General features: G+C 40.3%; 1 protein-coding gene and 1 pseudogene across 1 annotated transcript; one reads left to right on the top strand and one right to left on the bottom strand.

Moving 5' to 3' along the window:
- Window positions 1–10,679: 10,679 nt before the first annotated feature.
- LOC132819660 (cytochrome c oxidase assembly protein COX20, mitochondrial) lies at window positions 10,680–22,583 on the bottom strand. Its single transcript, XM_060831280.1, has 4 exons — window positions 22,388–22,583; window positions 18,374–18,488; window positions 15,581–15,644; window positions 10,680–15,137 (listed from the first exon to the last, which is right to left on the bottom strand). Exons 1-4 carry the CDS (start codon window positions 22,418–22,420, stop codon window positions 15,008–15,010), a joined length of 342 nt encoding a protein of 113 aa, XP_060687263.1. The 5' UTR covers window positions 22,421–22,583; the 3' UTR covers window positions 10,680–15,007.
- The window catches only part of LOC132819283 (tetraspanin-33-like), a 73,407-nt pseudogene continuing 71,986 nt past the window's right edge, over window positions 22,419–23,839 (top strand).

Raw genomic sequence — 23,839 nt, 5'->3', positions numbered from 1 at the left:
TCTAGTGTTGTGTGATTTTTTATTTTTAACTGTCTGTCCCGGTCCAACACTGGCTCCTTCACGTCATGAACATAGACCCAGCTCAGCTGTGTGATTCTTAACCTTTTGGGATTCTAATCACATCGTGCGCTTAGCTTGCCTTGAGTTTACACATGAACAGCAAGTTGTGAAGTAGCAGGGGAATAATGCCCAACCTTGACAGAAAATTGGAGGTGGGGTTAAAAATAAACATTATAACAAAAGTAATGAATGTTTGGATGGCATTTGTAATAACTGGTTCTGAGGAAATACCCAGCTGTGTAAAGAGATGGCTTAACACTTAGCAGAGACTCAATGTAAAACCTAAGTACTAGATAGTGCCAGACCTGCTGTTAAATGTTTTGAATTTAAATTTTTTTTTAAGAATTCTTCTCAGTTGAAGTTAAGTGATTGAAACCACCAAATCTTTCCATATGTACTACCGGACCTGTTGAATATTTTCAGAAATTTCTGTTTCTATTTCAAATATTCAGCATTCACAGTATTTTCCATTTCCTTATCAGGGTTCCCATGCAAACTAATGGCTTTTAGTAAAGAAATTTGAACTTGCAGAACCAAAAAGGTTAGTTATCATGTGATGCAAAGTGGTTTATTTTGTATCTTTTGTGTAACAAAAATTGTATAAGTTCTTGAACTCCAAAGAAATAGCTTTAATTCAAATCTGACTTTTCACCAGAATGACTTCTGCTTGTTTAACCCAGGGATCAGCATTAATGATTTCGTCCTTGAACTTGGGTGAGTGATAGCTATGCAGTATGCAAAACCATTCCATTATCTCGCTGAATGTCAATACTGAAGACCTGCTGCTTTCTTGTCGAGACAGTTTTGAATGAGATGTTAAGTATCTGCTCGGATTGTCAAACAAGTTGAATGTTCTTTGAAAAGCAGAAGTGTTTTGGTATCATATAATCGTTCAGAAGAGGCCCTTCAGCCCTTTGAGTCTGCATCAACAAAATAAAACTAAATATCTTAGTCCCACTTTTCAGAACTTGGCCCATAGCCTGTCCTGGACAACATTTATTACTAGCAAGACATTATCTTGTGTGTTTTGACTGTGTGAGCTTGCTGTGTGCAAATTGGATGCATTATCTTGTTTTGAAAAATGATTGCACTTCTAAAGCAATTTTTAGGTTCATGAAGTACTTTAGGGTACTTTGCAAGGATCTGTAAGAACTGAAGTATCGGTTTGTTCAGGTGGGTATAAAAGGAACATTTAGCACCATTTTGAAGAAGATAGGGGATGTTACACACTAAATTAAAATGCAGATGTTGGAAGTCAGATAAAACAGGGAATTGCTAAAGAAACTTAGCCGGTCTGGCAAGATAAAGCAGAGATAACATTTTGTGTTTAGTCACCCTTTATCTGAACAGGGAAGTTCTAGCAAATGTGTCCTTAAATCAGATCATGCAAATAATAAAATAAAACTGCAGATGCTAGAGAGCTGAAATAAAGGTTGAACGTGCTCCAGAGAAACTCAGCAGGCCTGGCAACTTCTGTGGAGAGAGAAATAGAGTTAGTGTACATAGAGTCCAGAACGGCTCCTCTTCAGAACTGATTCATAAAAAGTACAAGTAAAATGTTGCTTCATCTGCAAGTGTCTTTGGGACTTGGGAAGTGCAGGGGTGAATGGGAAAGTGTTCCCCCTTCTATTCCAAAGGGCAGTTATACAGACACAACATAAGGCGGAAGTGAGGACTGCAAATGCTGGAGATTAGAGTTAAAAGTGTGGTGCTGGAAAAGCACAGCAGGTCAGGCAACATCCGAGGAGCAGAAGAGTAAATGTTTCGGACAAAAACCTTCATGAGGAATCAGGACTCGACATTAACTCAAGTTCTGAAAGGTCACTAGACTTGAAACTCTTGCTTTCTCTTCACCGGTGCTGCTAAACTTACTGAGTTTCTCCAGCACTCTTTTATTTCTCACGTGCACAATTTAAAAAATAACAAGTCATTTGCAGGATCTGGACATAATTTGTTAGACCAGTAACTTATAGAAATTATCACATTGCTGTTGTAGGAATTTGCTGTGTGCAAATTGTCACATTTTCTACATTACAGCCGATTGATTATACTTCAAAAGTACTCCATTGGGTGTAAAGTTATTTGAGACATCTAGTGGTTATGAAAACAAAACTTTCTCTAGTCTTAAGACAATTAGTTACCCTGGCTAGGAACAGATGTAGTTACATTTTAAATAAGAACATATTCAGAGATGTTATGACACATCTCTGGCACAACTGGGACTTGAATCCCAGACTTTGGTTCAGAGGCAGGGGCACTACAAGAGACTCTAGCTCTTTAGGTAAGAACTAGTCATGAAGATCAGCTATCAGAGGCAGATTATTCATAACTGGAACTGTTGGATTTCACTCAGTGAGGATATTAATCAGTTGAGAATTGTTGTAGTGTTTCTAACCAGACGCTTGGGAAAGACCAGGCGATGTTCCATTTCTTTCATGAACAGAGAAAACAATTGGCTTAGCTCTGATTCTTCCATGATTGGTTAAACATTTTGTTTAACACATGAATGACTGTTACTAGGGAAGCCACCTGTGGATAAGTTCAATTAAGGAATCATTGAGATGTAGGTAAATGTTGTATATGTGCCTTTTACTCTCCCTTTGCAAAAAAAAATTGTAAAGTCTGTGGGTACTTCTGCGTGAACTTCATGAATAATCCAGTTGCCTTCTATGAAAAATTTATCATCGACTTCCTTGCTTTATGTAAAGCATGGTTGTTGCTGTAGAAGCGTTTATTTTGAAAGATTGTAATTGAAATGAAAATTGTGGGACAAGTTTTTTAAATCAATTAAACCTGTTAAAGTTAAGTTTACCAAAGATAATCAATAGTTGTTAAACAGCATAATGATTATTTGCTCAGTAATAACTCATATAGAAACCAAATGGTAATCAAGCATTTCAACTTGTAACTTACATCACAGATCACACGGAGAATTACAACACTAAGAAGAAATTTCAGAATTTGAGCATTACTGAAAAAAGTCAAAGCTTTTTGCCTCGTACTCTTCAAGATAATTTGCAAGAATACCAATACAAGAATAAAACTAATATTTACACTGTGAGATGTGTATGGTGACTGGTTGGTAAGATGACTCTGATTGATAGAAGTGTTACCATGGAGAATGCACCAGTTAATGACAAGTTAACTACTAGTTTTAAACGAGGCAGGTTGACTCTGAAGCACATTGAAAATGCCTGGTACTTCATCCTCTCTTCGACTGGAAAAGCAGATTCATCAAAACATTCCAGTTAGATACTTTTGAATTATACAAATACAGTACTAAGGAGCTGCTACACTATTGGAGGTGAAGTCTTTCAAATATCTGATGAAGTAGAGCCACATTATCTCAAGGTACTATTTGGAGGTGCTCAGGGAGTTCTCCCCAGTATCCTGGCCAAACTCTATGCCTCAATCAACATCACTAAAGGGATTATTTAGGTGAATGTGACATTGCTGTTAATGGGAGCTTGTGTATAAATCTGCTGCTGCCTTCTGACATTACAACAGTGAGTAAGTACACTTCACATGTATTTAAATTGTTTTACATCATTTTAGGCTGTTCTGATGTTGAGGCTGTTACAATTTGAATGCAAATTTTCCTTAACCAAATATGGGACCCAGATCCTAAGGTGGATGTGAATCAAGCAGAAATGCCTCAATGACTGGAGTTATAATTGACGCATATAAAGACTGTTGTGCTTGGCAGAAGACCATTTTCACAGCCTCAGAAGAATTCCTTAAGCAGGATCGTTAGTCCAATCATCCACAGTTTCTTCATCACTATTTGTCTTAAAGTTAGGAATTGGGCTGCTCAATCACAATCCCAAAATGCTCTACTCCATTTGTGTCTATAATTTTTCCCAAGATATGTTTATAATTTTTAATATTGAATCCTACAGAATTTACAAGAAAATTCAGCTTGTCTCCCAATCAGCATGGTTCCACTGAATATGACAGTAATTCACTCAATATTTACAAAATGTATTCCGTGTCAGGTGTACATCCCAAGGGTGAAAACAGTTTAAATTGGAAATTACAGGAAGCACAAAAGATGTGAAATTTTCCTCAATACATGATTTGGCAGAATGCTTTGTTGCCAGAATGTTCAAACAACCGTCAAGATATAGCTTGGCTGGTGGGGAGAAGGGCCCTCCACATCAGATTTCTTCTGCATGTCTGGAGTCTAATGTTGCTTTTGAGGGGGCAGTACTGGAGTAGAGGCAAGTGTTCAATTGTTTTGGGAATGTGCCTTTGCAAAGCAGCTTTGAGAGAAAATACAGCAGATATTGTTGTGGCTTCTTCCAAAAAGTTCCATAATTCAGGACTTTGGTATGTGCAATGATCACAGGAATGCATACTGATGCATTTTAGTTGTTGCTTGAGGACCATCAACATGGTATAAGTTTATCTTTGATCTATCCACAACCTTGTGTGCAAGGAGTTCTCCTCAACTGAATTTTGCAGATTGGTACTTTCCAAAATCAAACATTATCTGTTGAAACACTCGAAAAAACTTGGGGCAGCTTCTGTTTCATAGGCTCATTTTTGGGAGGACAACTGACTAAAGTCCGACATCCATCATATGCTGAGGGGCTGTATCATGTCATCAGTGCAAAAATACATTCTGCTGACCATACAATTGAACAATATATATTAATTTCAGTGCCAGTGCAATTCAAGGCTGCCTGGGTTATAGATTGCAATGATTGGCTGATCAGTTTGTTCATTTGATTGGTAAAGATTTTGAGTTTTCTCGAGGTTGAGGGTGAGACCAATTGTTTGATCCGCTTCTGTGAAGGCGCTAAGTCAGGCTTGAAGGTTCACTTCCGAAAGGGCAGAAACAACATTGTCATCCACACTCTGAAGTTCCACAAGTGAGGCTGATGTCACTTCCTTCTTGGATTTCAACTGTTTGAGGTTGACAGGTCCATCCTGTAGACAATATCCACATTATTGGGAATCTTGTTCTTGACCAGATGAAGAACGGTGGCGATGAAGATGCAGGGTGGGTGAGAGGGCTTACACATTCCTGCTTAATACTGTTTTGGCCCCAAAGGATGTTACCATCAGTGAGGTTTGTCGTCGACATTTTATCATTGAGAATATATAGTTGTGGTATTGTTGAAACTATCTGAAATTTTACATTCTTGTGTTTGTCCTGATGAGTGAAAAATGAAAGGCTTTGGCAACGACTCTCAGCATATTTCAAGTTCTATACAACAAACACTGTGTACACAACACAACATGTAGCAAGGACATTGAACTGATAGTTCAATTTTAGTCTTCAGCTAAATGCTGATTCCTAATCTAACATTAAGCTGCCTTCTTCCATCCTGATCTGTCAAATCAATTTCTAATAGGAACTGCCTGGGTATTGGTATTCTTTTCTGTTACTGTGGATGTAAAGGAGGGAAAGGAGATGGGCTAAAGATGGGTTTGGACTTTGGCAGTCATTGTTGTAGGCAGGTTGAAATGACAGGGTAATTTGTTGAATGCAAAGGTTGTGGGTGGAAGGTAAGGACGATCAGCGAAAAGAGGTAAAATCAAGAGAGAAGGGACAGATCTACCCTGCACATTAGAGCACGAGGTAATCCAAGGTTGAAGAGTTTTCAGAACTTCTGGAACAGAATATAGAGATATCAGAATAAAAATCTGCTGATCATATCCCAGTGGCATTTCAGAGATTCACACCTTAAATGTAAATATCAATTGTTAATTTCACGGATACTAACTTGACCTGTTGTGTTTTTTCAACAGTTTGATATTTGGTTTCATCTTCCTTGTGTGTCCAATGACCTTGAGCGGCTTATTTCTTCACCAGGTTATGTGCATTTACAATAATCCACTTGGGGGAGCTGAAGGCTTCATGATTTACATGTGTCAGCATATGTAGAAACCTGCACAAAATACTGGCTCCTAAATAAGCACTACCACAGTTAGGCGGTAGTATGGGGGTATTAAAGAAAAAAAAGAAAATAAGCAAGAGTGTCAGGGGTTCTGTTCACTCTAAAAAAACAATAGAACAGTCAGAAAAAAAATACTGGATCCTAGCAATAGCTTCACTACATCTGGGGTTAGGCCATTCAACTAACTCTGCTGCAAATCTACTGACTCCTACAAGCTGCATGATACTTCTGACCTCCCGAGGGCTCCATTCCCTCTGCACAATACCTCCATCAAATCTGCTCTGCTGAAGCCACTGTCCAAAGTAGCTGGCCTTCTTACTCGTCTCTGTGAATCATCGCCAATGTGATTTCACTGTGGCTGTCCCTACATCAGAAGGACCACAGTGGTCCAAGAAGGCAGCTCACCACCAGTTTCTCCAGGACAATTAGAGATAAACAATAAATGCAACACCCAATCCCATGAATGATTTTAAAAAATACATCATGGCCTCCCCACTCTGTTATCCAACATTCAACCCCTTCTCTTTACATCAATCAGTACCTTGGTTCGTCTTCTATCACCGCATCAACTTGCCTGGCCATGCATTCGTTTAGTGCAATGGCCTAAGCATTCTCATTCCAAATGTTTATCCTTGTTTATTTTGCATCTGTATATGCATCACACAGGGCAAGCATCCCCCTCCCCCATGAGCATTAAACACAATAGATGACTATGTACGATCTGGAATTCTTTAGCATTTTTTAAAGCCAAAGAAAATCTTCCATTCTAAAAATCTAAAATGAGAAGGGGCTGAATGTTGCTGTCTTTCAATATTAAGGCTGCCACATATCATAGTGACAAGGCACTCAGCTTTGGGAATTGTGACTACTCCCACTGAAACTGCAGAATCACCCACCAGGAAAAACAATAGAAGTATTATTGCAAGTACACTGAATCCTGAAAAGGCAACATAAATGCTTATTTATCAAACATCTTGGGATGTTTTATTTTACATTAGTCCTTCTAATATAAGGGCAGTTGTTGTGAACCCTTTAGTGATGCTGACATTGTGAAGGAATGCTGGCTGGAAATAAGATTAAAAAAAAGCTATGAGCTACTAGTGAAAGGCAATAAATAAAGAACTCTCATTTAATTCAACACACAAAGATGTTTTGTCTGACAACTTTAACAGATACTAATTTTTTCAGTACTTATTCGGGGCTAAAGAGACATGAGGTTATTGTTTTTTCGCTTGCATTATCAGAACTGAATGACAAAAAAAAAGCTTTAGAAAGAAAGAAAAATATTATGCAGTATGAGAAGTGGGTGATAATTGGTTGGTTTGTGGTTGATATGGAGATGCAGCAGAAACTGTCGACTTTTCGTTTGCTGCCCACTACCAATTTACACATTTGACAAATTAAACAATTAACAAGCACTACTCAGCAGGGCCAATGCAACAACACCAAAAATATGGGAAGATAGGGGTGGACTAAATTAAAATAGGATAGAGGTGGTATTATTGCTAGATTATTAATCCAGAAACCCAGCTAATGTTCTGAGGACTGAAATTTGAATTCCTCTATAGCAGATGGTGGAATTTGAATTCAATAAAAAAAACTGGAATTACAAATATGGGGAAAAAACCAACTGGTTCACTAATGCCCTTCAGGGAAGAAAACCTGCCATCCTCACCTGGTCTGGCCCTTTGAAATGGTTTAGCATTCTCTCTAATTCTGACACTATGTTCTGCATTCTGTTCTATTACTCCAATGTACTTATGCAAGGTATGATTTCCCTGGATAGCTCGCAAAACAGTACTTTTCACTATCTCAGTACATGTGACAATAATAAATCAAATCAAATCAAGCCATTCTGTTGTATCAATCGCTACAAAATCTCAACAAAGAAATGAAACCAGGTAGACCACCTGGTATCAATCTGAACACCAGAAATGACGATAGTAGAAACAGCCCTGTCGATCCTGCAAAGTCTTGGGGGCTAGTACCAAAATTGGAAAAGCTGCCTCACAGACTGGTCAAACAACAGCTCCACACGGTCATTCTCACGGAATCATACCCTCCAGACAATGTTCCAGATACCAAAATCAACATCCCTAGATATGTCCTGTCCCACCAGCAGGACAGACCCAACAGAGGTGGTGGCACAGTAATATACAGTTGGGAGGGAGTTGCCCTGGGAGTCCTCAACATTGCCCACATTTAACCTGAAGTCTCATGACATTAGGTTAAACGTGGGCAAATATGAATCAGTACTCCTCCATGTTGATAATATTTGGAAGAAGTACTGAGGTTGGCATTGCTGAAATTCACCAAAGATCCTTAGACGGGACCTTCCATTTAGAAGGTCAAGGGCATCAGATACACTGGAATATCACAACCTGCAAGTTCCCCTCCAAATCATTCACCATCCTAACCTCTAGGATGGTTTCATTTCTTTGTTGAGATTAGAGAGAATGCTAAGCCACTGGAAAATATGTTGCTATTCCTTCACTTAGTAAAAAATGAGGTCTGCAGATGCTGGAGATCACAGCTGCAAATGTGTTGCTGGTCAAAGCACAGCAGGTTAGGCAGCATCTCAGGAATAGAGAATTCTCTGCAGATGCTGGAGATCACAGCTGCAAATGTGTTGCTGGTCAAAGCACAGCAGGTTAGGCAGCATCTCAGGAATAGAGAATTCTCTGCAGATGCTGGAGATCACAGCTGCAAATGTGTTGCTGGTCAAAGCACAGCAGGTTAGGCAGCATCTCAGGAATAGAGAATTCTCTGCAGATGCTGGAGATCACAGCTGCAAATGTGTTGCTGGTCAAAGCACAGCAGGTTAGGCAGCATCTCAGGAATATCCTGAGATGCTGCCTAACCTGCTGTACTTTGACCAGCAACACATTTGCAGCTGCTATTCCTTCACTGTTGCTAAGTCAAAATTGCCTCCCTAAGAGCAATGTAGGTCAACCCACATTATGTGAACGTCAGTAGTTCAAGAAAGGAGCTTACCACTACCTTGTCAAGGGCAACTAGGGATGGGCAATTACTGTTGGCCTGCCAAAAACATCCACCTCCCACAGTGAATAATAAAAATAATGCACCCAGCCGCCATGTTGTCCACCTCTCTCTGAAGACATTGAGGGCTATTGATAGTCTTCTTAAAATAAACCTCCAACAAACAACCCATTTCACCAATTAAAAGAATAATTAACAAGCATAACTCACCAGGGGCAACAACAAAATAGGAGATGGTAGGAAGAGAGGATGAGGCAATAGATGAGGTAACAGTGGAATGCAGCCTTCAACAGTGTCCACCAGTCCCAAAAGGTATTGAGCATTGCTGCTGTATTCGTCAACTGATCAAATTTAAACCAGGCAGGTTGACTCTTAACTGATAGGTCACTACCATTGATATACAGCAGGGATTGGTTGAGTTCATAACCCTTTACTCAAGAAACAGGCAAAATGTATTGACAGATTCCTTTTGTCCACAAATAGAGCTACGTGAATAAGTGCAGCTTCCAGCACGAGCAAATGAATCACACTCCAAGCCCAATTGACACCTTAACTCATTTGCCACCGTAACTATTGGTAATGGATTTAGAAAGGTTTGAACAAATGTTATCCAGAAGCAGAATCATGTTTTATGTTGTATATTATGTTCTCAGTTTTGCAGACACAGGCTAGCCGAGTGTGGTTAGCATGTTGCAGATGTAGACAGACAAGGGATGTATGTGTTCTTTGATGCGGTCTGTCAGTCATACTGGCGTTACACTGGCCCTAAAATTCAGATACCATACTCAGTTTTGTGTTGGACAGAATTTTTTTTGCGCCGATGGCAGCCTCCTCCCAAATGTATTTTACCGCAAAGTATTAGAATGATGCACTAACTTCCACCTGTCGCTCAAATATTTGAGGCAACTTCACCTTCCGCGGTATCCTGGGCACTTTTCAGGACTTATAAAAAAGGTAACTTTCGTCCTTTCATGAACTTACAAGCTATCAGCGAATGGATGATTCGATAGGGCTATTGTCATGCAGTACATAGTTTAATATGCCCAATCTCAGCAATAAACCTACATCACAAGCTGCTGGCTAAGACCCTCTTCATGAGGTTGCCAAAATGGCTCAACGTGTAATATATGGAGCAGTAGGAACCCCAAAGCGAATGTTGACCAGTGCATGTAAGCTTGAGGCAGAAAATGGTTGAAACCCCTTAGCCAATTTTTCAGCTGGAGCAACAAAGGACCTGGTTTGTCTGCTCTATTTTAAAATGTGTTGCTGGAAAAGTGCAGTAGGTCGGGCAGCATCCAAGGAGCAGGAGAATCGACATTCGGGCTTATGTCTAAAACATCGATTCTCCTGTTCCTTGCATGCTGCCTGACCTGCTGCGCTTTTCCAGCAACACATTTTTCAGCTCGGATCTCCAGCATCTGCAGTCCTCATTTTCTCCTGCTCTACTTTAAAGGTGAATATGAGAATAGGTGAGTAAGGAAATTCTGCGATGCACTTGCAGATTCAAATATTGCAAACATTTCATCTATATATCAGAATTTTGCATGGGTAGACAGTTAGTGATCACTCCATTGAAGACACATTTCTCTTGGAAGTTATTAATGAGAGATACACCTAGAAGGGATCCCATCGCAACACTGTATTTATGCAAACATGGTGTAATTGAAATTGAACTCAATTGTATGAGTTACTTAATTCATGAGTTCAATGAAAACAGTTTTAAACACTAGTGGGGTATCTAATTTATTGCGATGTCACTGCAGTGGATCGGGTGACATTGCTTAACTGTCCATTTGTACAATGACAAAGGAATAATTGAACACCAATTCAAATTACAATGTCTTTATAAAAGCATTAGGAAGAAATGAGCTTTTGGAGACTTTGCTCATTTTGTAACTATGCTATAGGAGCTGGTGTGAAGGTGCACGTAACCATAGATGAAATTTCTGCCATTAAGGGATGTGAGAACAGGCCGATGATTCAATCAGGAAAGAAAAGCACAAAAACCAGTTCTGTTACAGTATTATTCATCAATATGTTTCATGGAAAGCTCAAATGCAAATTTGTGGACAATGAGTAGGTACAGATACAGTGTCCCCACAACACTTGAAAAATACTTCTTCAATTGTCAAGCACTTTGAAACATCCTGAAAAGCGTCACATATTTACAAGTTCACTTTTTATTTAAGGCATATCTGCAACACTATCAATTAGGTCAAGTTTCTGTCCAACATAATGACATTCTGGTAGACAGAGAAGTCAGGCTACAAAGTAAAGGGCATGAGTTTTAAACAATGAGGAAGTCTTGAAATTCCTGAATACCTCTAATGGTTTTTGGATTGCTCAGGAAAAGATGCCAATTCATTCTTCCTTATTGGCCCTTGAGCAGAGCCATTATTCAGCTCAATGGTGCAATCCTGGAAGGTTGGGTAAACTACCCTAAGATAGGCACGGTGGCACAGTGGTTAGCACTGCTGCCTCACAGCGCCAGAGACCCGGGTTCAATTCCCACCTCAGGTGACTGACTGTGTGGAGTTTGCACATTCTCTCCGTGTCTGCGTGGGTTTCCTCCGGGTGCTTCGGTTTCCTCCCACAATCCAAAGATGTGCAGGTCAGGTGAATTGGCCATGCTAAATTGCCCGTAGTGTTAGGTAAGGGGCAAATGTAGGGGTATGGGTGGGTTTCGCTTCGGCGGGTCGGTGTGGACTTGTTGGGCCGAAGGGCATGATTCCACATTGTAAGTAATCTAATCTAATCTAAAAGAAATATACTCTACATGATGGAAATTTGAAATAAAAACAGAAAGCGCCAGAAAAATTTAGTAGGTGCATCAGCATTTGTGGTGAGAGAAAAGCTGAGTTAACACTTGAGTCCAATGCAATTCATTTTTGCATTTGAGACTCCAAGTAGAATGATATTGGAATCAATGGGAAGTTAATGTTGACTCCTATACGATTCTCCTTCAAAACTCAAACTCAGTTCCAAATAAGTTATATTTGAATCATAACTTTACTCCTATCCTCCCCACAGATGCTGTCAGACCTGCAAAGTTTTGCCAGCACTTTTTTTCAATTACCTCTAAGGATCGGAATGTGAGATTTCAAAGCAAGCCCGCACTTATTTTAAGAGATTGTAACATCAAGAGAGTTGGTCCACTCCCCTCAAGATTTGCAGAGCTTGGTTGATACTGAAGGATCCCCCCTTGTAATTATTTATCTGTACAGACTGTGGAGAGGGAATTCCAAACACACTTCAAGGATTCCTCTCACCTGCTAGCCTCAACTATCCCCCATTTTCATTGACCCCAAGAACAACGGAAATGAATAAAGATAACAGTCTAAACAAGATTAATGCTTCAAAATGGCACCAGTAGACTGGGACAACAATGAAAATTTGAACAGAATCCCTCAAAACTGTTAGAAGATTTCAGAAACAAGTTTCTAAATCTTTATAAAGTCCTTATAGTTGCCATATGCACTAAGTCTGGTTGCTGCCATTTGATAAACTAAGACTATATAACCTAGAGTATAGAAACTCTAAAGATGATCTGATTTTTGAAAACATTTATTCATAGGAAATGTGTGTTGCTAGCTATGCTAGCATTTATTGCTCAGCCTAATGGCCTTTGAGAAGGTGGTGGAGAGTTGTCTTTTTAACCTCATGAAATCTGTGGGGATTTGGTACACCTAAAATGCTCTTTTGAAGGCAGTTCTAGGATTTTGACCCTGACAACACAGAAGGGATGGCAATATAGTTCCAAGTCAAAATGTGTGGTTTGTACAGGAATTTACAAGTGGATGCATTCCCATGCATCTGCTGCCCAGGTCCTTAGACTATAGTGGACCTGGGTTTAGAAGGCATCATCAAAGAAACCTGGGTGAGTTACTGCGGTGCATCTTGTAAATGGTATAGTGCTGTGACTGTGCACCTTGGTGAAAGTAGTGAACGTTGAAGTTGCTGGATGGGTTGTTTTGTCCTGGATAGTATTGAGCTTTGAACGTGCTCATCAAGGAGGGTGGAGAAAGGGGGCGAGTTATTCACTGCAGAATTTTAGCCTCTGATTGCCTCTTGTATCGCAGTATTTACCAGACCGGTCCAATTAAGCTTCTGGTTAATTCTAACTATAGAGATGTTGATAGTGGGACATCCTGCAATGGTAATACAACTGAATGTCCAGAGAAGTCATCATGTCTTTTAACTTAGTTAGCTTGAGGATACTGTTGATCAGCTCAGTTCCAAAAGCATAGGTTTCAATTCATATTCTGTCTGTGGAGGTTTCATGACATGCCTTCCTTCTGTATTAGAGATCCCAACATTGTGGGTTGTAACTACCTTCAGGCAGAAATGTAAAGAAACATAGATAAAATGAACCATTTCTCTGTCTAGGGGAAGGTGACATTGAGCTTATATCAGATCTAGGCAATTCAGGAGAGAATGTAGGAAACATTTCACACAAAGGCTGGTAGAAGAGTGGAATGCTCCTCTATAAAAAGCAGTGGATGCTTCTTCAATCATTATTTTAAAATGTGGGGTCAACAGCTATTTATCAGACAAAGTTATAAAAGAATAGAGAGTTCAGGCAGGTGGATCAGACAATGATCTCAATAAGTGGTGAAACAGGTTTAACCCCTTACCCAGCAAAGACGCGTTAGCTTGTCTTCACCAAATTTGTCTTTTTCAGAGTGCGACGAGTAAACTTGTCGAAAACATATAATTTCAAAAACAGCCACAGACGAGATTACACATCAATTCTCGGCATTTCTGGGCCCTTCTCAGCTAGAAATGAGTATACTCGGTGACTCATATGTCTGGTAGCTGTGTCTCTTCCGCCTCAGGCATTGCAAGAAGCGTCGACGCACCGCTTTTGGGCACACACTGTCATTCGGTTTTTTTCTGTGTTTTGTCGAGCTCAGGAGATGACAATGAGTATGAACCTTCTATTAGAAGCTTGGATACATCGGATGAGAGTGCAAGCTCGTCTGATAATGGCTATTCTCTCTCAAGTGAGGAGGAGGAGGATGGACGAATTGTGTTGACATGTGGTGTCGGAAGAATGCATGCTTCCTCCACCACCAAGCTCCCCATTCACTGGAAATCCTGGAATATCAATTGATCAAGACACAGCTGATATGACTCCTTTGGAATGTTTTAGTCTTTCATGTGACAACAGAATTATTGATCAAGTTGTGGACGAAACTAATCGCTTTCTGAACAAACTGGAGAAACAGATTGTATGGGGCGCCCTGTAACAAAGGCAGAAACTTGTGTGTTTTTCGCCTTGAAAATGCTTGGGGGTATTGTGAAAATGCCAGATCAAGAAATGAACTGGTCAAAAGATGAACTACTTGAAAGACCAATTTTTTTTGTGCCAAAAACGGTATCTTCAAAATAAAATTTCAAGTAAAATATTGGAAATAGATAAAAACAAAAGTTATTTCTATAATCAGCATTAAAAATACTATTAAAAAAAAGCAATAAAAAAATTCGTCTGAAAATGAAACGTTTTCTCCAAAAAAAGTCGCCGGGGAGGGGTTAAGGAACTGAAAGGCTCCTCTGGTTTGTATTTTCCAAATAAATTCACCAGCTTACACTCATTGCCATAACTCCAACCAAGAAGCCAAAATGAAATGATGACCCAAATCTGTGCAAGTCTCGAAGATGGTTTTAAACATGTCAACCTGCTTTAGCTTTCAACAAATTTGCAAAAAGAAAGAGATTGTACATCCAAAATGTCAGTTTACACAAAACATTCAAAATTAGACTATGTCATCTAGAGATTGTTTGTAACCTTGTCATGGTAATAATAAATACTTATCATCAAAACAGAGCCAAATGTTATCTTGGTCATTTCCCCTTATATAGGAACAAATTACTTATATGTTAGATATCCCAATTCTGGAAAAACTCTCAGTTTCCTTAAACAAGCAGTACAGTCAAGGTAGGAAAGTTGATTCTTTGAACTCGCTAGTAATTAAAACTTTCTGGTTCCAAACCGCACTGCTGTCAGGGCCAATGGCCTATGAGTTACTTCCATGGCTGTTTCAGTTGCTTCTATCTGATTTTCGGGTAGGATCCATTTCAGTTCCTTCGAATGTCAACTTGTTTTTCATACCTTCCTGCACCATTCGCTGCTGGATTCGTAGTTTTGCATTCTGGTACCGGCAGAGCATCCTGAGAAAGATACATATGTAACTGAAATGTTTTGCTGGCTCAAATCACTTGTAGCAAACATACAATTTCAGGTTTAAGAAAATTTTGCCACTGCAGGCTTGAAGCTCAATTGTACTGCAGTAATTGCAACATCTATACCAAGCTTGGTATCTTTGTGGTTTGAAGTCAGATTTCCTTAGCTAAAAGGTTACTAATGAACCAGCTGAGTTTTTATACAGAACAGCAATTTAATTGTCACCATTATAGACACCAGCTCTTGATTTCAAATTTTAATCTATTGAATTTTAACTTCCAAACTTCCATGATGGGATCTGAACTCCAGCTCACTAGATCAGGCACCCACATTACTAGTGCAGTAACATACCATGTCCCTGAACTCAAGTTTAAACTTTGCAAAGATGGAACACAAATATATTCTCAAGATCATTTGACAACCCACTTACCAAGTTCCCAAAGTTGTAAGTAGAAAGCCCCCCACACCAAAGTCAAAAGACCGCTTTACTCTGCCTGCAGGAAGAGAAAATTATTGTAAACTTTGAAACAAAATTCAAAGTCTTCATTAATATTGCAAATTAAAAAGTTTTTTTTGGTTGTGGGGGGGGGAGGGGTGCTGCAGAGTGACAATTGCTTTCTGGAAGGCTGCTTTCGTAAGGACATGGTGTAAATGTGCCAGAGAAAAAGGCCATTGGGCCAACAGATCGATTCCTGTCCTTGTGCTCTTGCAGAGAGCCAGTAATGTCACATGGACGGAGTGTCCTCCTTCTGTGCTATAACCATTATGATTGGGGAAGAATAGATTATATGCCCCAGAGGGGTGTGGATGCTCTGTCACTGAATACATTAATGGCTGTGACAGATTTCTGGGCTCAGGAGATCAATGGATAAAGGCAAGTGGAGTTGAAGCTCAAGGTCAGCCATAACCATATTGAATCATAAAATGGTTGCAGCACAGGAGATGGAGTTCCACCTATTGTGCCCGTGCTGGCCTTCCACAAGATCAACTCGATCAGACCTAAAAACCCATCTTTTTTAATGGAAGAGCACATTCAACAAATCATATGGTCCACTTGTGCTTCTGTTGAGAACACAGAACAGTACAGGCCCTTCGGTCCTCGGTGTGCTGGCCTTTTATCCTACTCTAAGATCAGACTAACCTACATACCCTTCATTGTACTAACTTCCATGTGCCTATCCAAGAGTTGTTTAAATATCCCTAATATATCTGATTCCACCACCACTGCCAGTAGGGCATTCTACACAACCACCACTCGAGTAATGAACCTACCTCTGACATCTCCCTTAAACCTTCCTCCAATTACCTTAAAATTATGCCCCCTCACTATAGACATTTCCGCCATGGGAAAAAGTCTCTGGCTGTCCACTCTATCTATGCCTCTCAACATCTTGGACATCTCTATCAAGCCACCTCTCATCCTTCTCCGCTCCAATAAGAAAAGCCCTAGCTCCCTCAACCTTTCTTCGCAAGACATGCCCTCCAGTCCACGCAGCATCCTGGTAAGTCTCCTCTGCACCCTCGCTAAACCTTCCACACCTTTCCTATAACAAGGCAACCAGAACTGAACACAACATTCCAAGAATGGTCTAACAAGGGCTCTATAGAGCTGCAGCATAACCTTGCGGCTCTTAAACTCAATCCCTACCAACTTGGGTGGCAACTTTGAGAGATCTATGGACATGGACCCCAAGATCCCGCTGTTCCTCCACACTGCCAAGAATCCTGCCTTTAACCTTGTATTCTGCATTCAAATCGACCTGCCAAAGTGAATGACTTCACACATTTCCAGGGTGAACTCCATCTGCCACTTAACAGCTCAGTTCTGCATCCTGTCATTGACTCATTGCGACCTACAACAGACCTCCACATTATCCACAACTCCAACAACCTTCATGGCACTGGCAAACTTACTAACCCACCCTTCCACTTCCTATTACAAGTCATTTTTATAAATCACAAAGAGCAGAGGTCCCAGAACCGATCCCTGTGAAACACCACTGGTCACTGAGTTCCAGTCTGAATACTTTCCATCTATCACCACCCTCTGTCTTCTATGGGCTAGCCAATTCTGTACCCAGACAGACAGGTTTCCCTGTATCCCATGCCTCCTTACTTTCTGAATGAACTTACTATGGGGAACCTTATCAAACGGCTTGCTAAAATCCACGTACACCATGTCCACTGCTCTGCCTTCATCAACGTGTTTTGTCAAAGAGTTTAATAAGGTTTGTGAGGCACGACCTGCTCCTCACAAAGCCATGCTGACTATTTCTAATCAACCTATGGCTTTCCAAGAAATCACAAATCCTGTCTCCCATAATCCCCTCCAATAATTTGCCCACCACAGACATAAGACCGACTAGTCTGTAATTCCCAATTATACTTATTCCCTTTCTTGAAGAAGGGAATAATATTTGCCATCCTTCAATCATCTGGCAATACTCCAGTGGACATTGAGGACACAAAGATCATCGCCAAAGGCGCAGCAATCTCTTCCCTCACTTCTTGTAATCTTGGGTATTTCACATCTGGCCCAGGGGACTTATCTATCCTTATGTTTTTCAAACTTTTCAGCACATCCTCCTGCCTAACATCAACCTGTTCTAGCATATCAGCCTGTTTCGCACTGACCTCAGAAACATCAAGGTCCCTCTCTGTAGTGAATATTGGAGCAAAATATTCATTAAGGACCTCCCCTACTTCCTCCAACTCTAGGTGTATGTTCCTTCCACTATCCCTGATTGGCCCTACCCTCGCTCTAGCCATCCTCTTGTTCCTCACATAACTGTAGAATGCCTTAGGGTTTTCATTAATCCTACCCGCTAAAGCTTTTCATGCCCCCTTCTAACTCTCCCAAGTCCATTCTTCAGTTCCTTCCTGGCTACCTTGTAAGCATTTAAAATCCTGCCTGATCCTTGCCTCCTCAACCTTAAGTAAGTTCCTTCTTCCTCTTGACCACATTCCTTGTCACCCAAGATTCTTTCAACCTGCCATCCCTTCCTTGCCTCAGTGGGACAAACCTGTCCAGTACTATCAGTAAGTGCTTCCCATAAATGGAGGCTTCCCACTTTCCCAGCAGCATTGCTCCTCATTTTCACCATATGAATCTCAATATTCATGCTTTAAGCATCCACAGTCATCAGTAAACCTGTCACTTACGATAAATGCAGCAGAATACATAAGTGAAAAGATTCACTTCAATATTAAATTGGATGCTCACTTGTTGCTAGGAAGTGACCAAGTCCAGCTACTATAGCACCAGCGGATCCATACAGAACAGATTCTCGAGCACATGGAGTGTTCTGCACATCCAATATTCCTAGAAGCTTGAATGGCTAAAAAAAACAAAAATAAAGTTTTATTACCAAATATAATATGATTAACTTCAATTGCTATACCGAATGGAAACCTACTGCAAACAATTGAAAAACCAACAGCCCAATCAGAGCATAAAACTTGCACCACGAACTACTCAGATGTGCAGTGGAAACACCCCATCTGTGTCAAAAAATAGCCACGAGAAAATAATCAGTCAACCCTATTTTCAGCTAATCAATGAAGAGATGTTGGTGACAAAATGAGGAGAATTCTTGGTCCTTCTTTCGGGTAATCCCATAGAATATAGTCCAGCTGAAACATCACAACACAAAACAGTGGTGTCGATTTAATGCTTCACTGAAGCTGGAATACCGCACAAAACTGAAGCGAGAGCAGGAATAAGCCTTTCAGCCTCTCAAGCCCGCTCCTCCATCAATAAGATTATAGCTGATCTGATTACTCTATATTCCTGATAAGTTTGCATCTCCTTGCTTATCAATAATCTACTGTAGTCTAAAAATATTCAAAAACTCTGCTTCCATCAGCTTTTCATGAAGAGTGTTCCAAAGATTTAACTTTGTGAGAAAAAATTCTCTTCTCTATTAAATGGGTGACGCCTTATTTTGATTAAGTTTTAAAACAATCACCTAACACCAGGTTATGTTCCAACAAGTTTATGATGTGAAAATGCTGGTGTTGGACTGGACTGGACAAATGAGGTGGTGAGGCTCTTATTTTGAAGGGGTGACCACTAATTCTAGATTCTCCCCCAAGAGAAATCACTATTTTCACATGGGTCTTATATGCTTCAATCAAGTCAACCTCCTTATTCTTCTAAACTCCAGTGGATATAAGCCTAGCCTTTCATTACCAATCAATACATCATCCCAACCATATGTTAATTGAGTTCTGTGAACTGCTTCTATTGCATTCCAACCTTCCTTAAGTAAGGAGACTAATATTGTTTACAGCACAGGAGAAGTTTCATTTGTTTAACAGAAACAAAGCATACCTATTCAATCCCCTCACAATAAATTATAACATTCCATTAGCTTTCCTAATTATTCACTGAACCTGTATACTAGCTTTTTGCAATTCATGCACTAGGACATCCAAAGCCCTCTGCATTTTGGAATTCTGCAAAGTCACCATTCATGTAATATCCCTTATATTCTTCCTACCAAAATAGACAAATTTACATTTCCCCATATTCAACTTCATTTGCCATATCTTCACCCCTTCATTTAACCCATCTATAATCCTTTATGGCTTCATGTTCTCTTCACAAGCTTTTTTATCTTTATTATCAACAAATGGAGTAACCGTAACTTTTGTCCCTTCATCTAAGTTATTTGTGCAAATTGTAATAAATCAATGCCCCAGCAGCAATATCAGTGGCACTTAATTCATCTTGCCAACAAAGACCCTATTCTCGGTTTCCTGTTCCATCGCCACACTTTTTGAATTTGACTCTCCAGCATCTGCAGTCCTCACTTTCTTCCAATCTTCTATATATGCCAATATATTACATCGTACACTTTGAGTCTTTATTTTCTGCAATAATCTTTGCTGCAACACCTTATCAAATGCCTTCTGGAAATCTAGGTAAAACATAATAACCAATTCTGCTTCATCTGCAGCACATGATACTTTCTTAAAAAAAACCTCCAAAAATATTGGTTAAAAATCACTTTGCTTACACGAAATCACATTGACTCTGACGGATTACCTTGAACTTTTCTATACCAATTTAACAAGATTATCTAACGCATTCTTTATGGCAAGTGTTAAGCAATGTGGTGTACAGTTTCCTGATTTATCTTCCTCTCTTTTTGAACAAAGGAGTTATTTCACTATTTTCCAGTCTACTAGAGCCTCACCCAAATCAAGGCAGCTCAGGAAAATGAAAACCTCCAACAACTATCTCACTTGTTATTTCTTTTATAACCCTAGGGACAAGTCCATCAGGGCCTGAAACCATCAGTCCACAGCTCGAACAACTGGCTCAGCACCACTTTCCTGCTCATTGTAATTTTCTTGGATTCCTCCCTCCCATTTCCTGAATGATTTCTATCTTGGGAATGTGACTTTTTTCTTCTATATTGAAGATTCATACAAAATATCGGTTCAATTTATCTGCCAGGTATTTAGTGCAATGAACATTGAACATATCAATGCTTTGTCCCCTCACTTTTGTACTCTGAAGAACACAATTCCACAGCCAATTTCTTAATTGTCAATGCATGGACTGGGTATTTGATTGTGTGTAGCGTATAGGAGAGGTGTGATTCAGAAATACGCTGGTTCTTGTCCTATCCTGGTCACTCACAGACCTACAGATTTGATTTTGGTTGACTCTCCCCTTCATAATGAATGTTGCCATGAGCAATTACTGGATGCCATGGTTGAGGTAAGTGAATATATTCATGCTCAGAGTTCAAAACTGAACATGAATAATACAGAAACTGTCAGCACCTCAAACCACCATAGCTCACCTGTAGAGTTCAACCACTTGGGAAAAAAAACTATGGGTGTGGCAGCATTTGTAGATAAAGAAACAGAGTTAACACTGAATCCAATTACTCTTATTTTTGGAAATGGTCATGGATAACTCAAATACTGAAGATGATTGTCACTGATAGTCTTCAATTATTTTTCAATCAAGAGTCATTGGACTCAAAATGTTTACTGTTTCTCTCTCCACAAATGTTGCCAGGCCTACTGAGTTTCTCTCATAGTTTCTGTTCTAATTTCAGGTGTCCAGCACCTGAAGTATTTTTAAAAGTTTTACTGTTCAAGTTTAATTTATTTCAGCCAATCATAACACTTGGATTCCAAGTTAAAAACCAAACAGGGAGCTTGTGTCTTTCCCTGTGTCTCACATCTGCACACACACAACATGGGTGCTGGGGAAAAAATAAGCATTAACGCAGTTAGGCGGTAGTGTGCGGGTTTAAAAAAAAATGAACAGCAATCTCAGAAGGGCACTGCTTGTCACTGAGGTGTTTCCTTTCTTCCTGCTGGTGGAATATGAATAAAAATTTGTGCACTCACTGTTCATTCAGTGTCTTACACCTGCACAGAAAAGAAAAAAAACAAACAGGTAGATACCACAATAATATAGAAACGCTGGAAATCTCAATTGATGGAGAAAGTCAGGGGGGTCTGGCAACACCAGGATCAACATTTCGAGTAAAAAATGAGGTCTGCAGATGCTGGAGATCACAGCTGCAAATGTGTTGCTGGTCAAAGCACAGCAGGCCAGGCAGCATCTCACATTTCGAGTCCAGTGACTCTTGATTGAAAAAATAATTGAAGAGTCTGATTCCATGCTGTACATCTCTATGACTATCAGTGACAATCATCTTCAATATTTGTGCTAACTATGATTATTTCCAAAAATAAGAGTAATTGGACTCAGTGTTAACTCTGTTTCTTTATCTACAAATGCTGCCACACACAGTTTTTTTTCAAGTGGTTGAACCCTACAGGTGAGCTGTGGTGATTTGAGTGGTCACCACAGTTAGGAGATTTATGGTCACAGCGTCTCACAAATATGTTTTACACATATTTGAAAAGAGAGAAGTTTATAGCTGCGCTCATTTTATTTTTAGAAGGAACTCGACAAGGAATGCATCAGCAGAGGTTGCCATTTTCAGAACAGCCAGGAATGTACTTGTCTGCCATTTTGTAGCGAAGAAGCCTCTTTGACCAATAGAAACGGCTGAAATCCGACCAGCAAAAACCTGCTACTTGAACTGAACATTTCAAGCATTTTTTTTGTCTCTTTCTCAAGTTGACAGCCTGTTTTTCACCATTAACACTGAGCTGCGACCTTGACTTGACATTGGGAGTGCCCACTGCGCAGGCCCGTGACCTTTCACCCCGCCCCCACGACCGTTAATGACGTATTCACCTTCGCCTTCTCTGTGTCCGTCCCGCTCGACATGGCGGCTTTCTGCTGTTCCCACCGGCCCCTACCAACGCCAGCCTCGCCCTCGGCCGTGGAGCGAATCCGTGGCTTCAAACGGTCCTTTCGTCCCGGGACCGGGTGGCACCAGCTGGAAAGCGTCGGCAACCGGGAGCGCGGGATCACGTGAGGCCAAGGCCCCGGCAGGTAGTTCTGCGCATGCGGGCACCTTCCGCTGGCCTTTGGGGGGGAGGGGAGGTGCCCTTGTGCTCTGAGCTTCATCCTCTCACTTCAGATTGTGCTCGCCTCTAATCTCAGAAGCACCTTTCTCCAAGTACTGAGACTAGAGAAACGAAAATTCAAAGGCAGATCCAATAATAATAATTAGAGTTATACAACACAACCTGATCTTTCAGTCCAACTGATCCAGTGGACCAAGTTTCCTCAACTGAACTAGTCCCATTTTCTTGCATTTGGCCCATATCCCTCAAAATCTTTGCAATCCACGTACCTGTCCAAACGTCTTTTTTAAGTGTTGTAACTGTACTTGCATTTACCACTTCCTCGAGCAGCTCATTCCATACACTCATCACCCTCTGCGAGAAGAAGTCACCCATTTTAAATCTTTTCCCTCTGACCTTAAACCTATTCCTTCTGCTTTTGGACTCCCCTACCCTGGAGAAAAGACTCTGGTCCCTCGTGATTTTTTAAACCCCTATAAGGTGACTCCCTCAGCCTCCTATTCTTCAGGGGGGAAATGGTCCAGCTTTTCCAGCCTCTCCTTATAACTCAAACCCTCCAATGTTGGTAATATCCTTGTACAGTAAATCTTTTTTGCACCCTTCCCAATTTAATAACATCCTTCCTATAGCAGGATGACCAGAATTGTATGCAGTACTCCAAATGTAGCCTTCTCCAATGTCTTGTACAGCCACAACATGACATCCCAACTCCTGTACTCAATTCTCTGACTGATGAAGATAAGCATGCCAAACACCTTTTTCTACCTGTGACACCACTTTCAAAAATCTATGTATCTGCTCCCTAGGTCTCGATTTGATAACATTCAAGAGAATTTCTTTTACCCAGAAGAGTGTGAAATTTGCTTCCATCCAAAAGTAAAGTCTTGCTTTTATATCACCACTTTTCACCAGCATCAGGTCCCATTGGCAGATAAAATATATTTTTGATATGTAGGCAATGCAGCAACAAATTTGCAAACAGAAATTCCTCCAGACAGCATTTTGATGACAATTGGATAATCCGGACTTTGTGATAATATAAAATGAAAGCAGAAATTGCTGGAGAAACTCAGCAGGTCTGGCAGTATTTATGGAGAGAATGCAGAGTTAATGTTTTGAGTCCAGTGACCCTTCTTCAGAACTGCTCCTGCTCTTCTTTGAAATAACACAATGGGATTTTTTACACATTGAGACAAGAGCATGGATACATTTAACA

This window comes from Hemiscyllium ocellatum, chromosome 10, assembly GCF_020745735.1.
Source record: "Hemiscyllium ocellatum isolate sHemOce1 chromosome 10, sHemOce1.pat.X.cur, whole genome shotgun sequence".
Lineage (NCBI taxonomy): Eukaryota > Metazoa > Chordata > Chondrichthyes > Orectolobiformes > Hemiscylliidae > Hemiscyllium > Hemiscyllium ocellatum.
Note: the sequence above shows the minus strand (reverse complement) of the source record. Positions and strands in the feature narration are given on the sequence as shown.

Coding starts and splice junctions, on each gene's coding strand:
- LOC132819660 (XM_060831280.1), bottom strand. CDS start 22,420: ATGTCGAGCGGGACGGACACAGAGAAGGCGAAG. Junction 15,645..18,373: donor TGGTCACTTCCTAGCAACAA/GTGAGCATCCAA, acceptor CTCTTCCTGCAG/GCAGAGTAAAGCGGTCTTTT. Junction 15,138..15,580: donor CTTACAACTTTGGGAACTTG/GTAAGTGGGTTG, acceptor TATCTTTCTCAG/GATGCTCTGCCGGTACCAGA.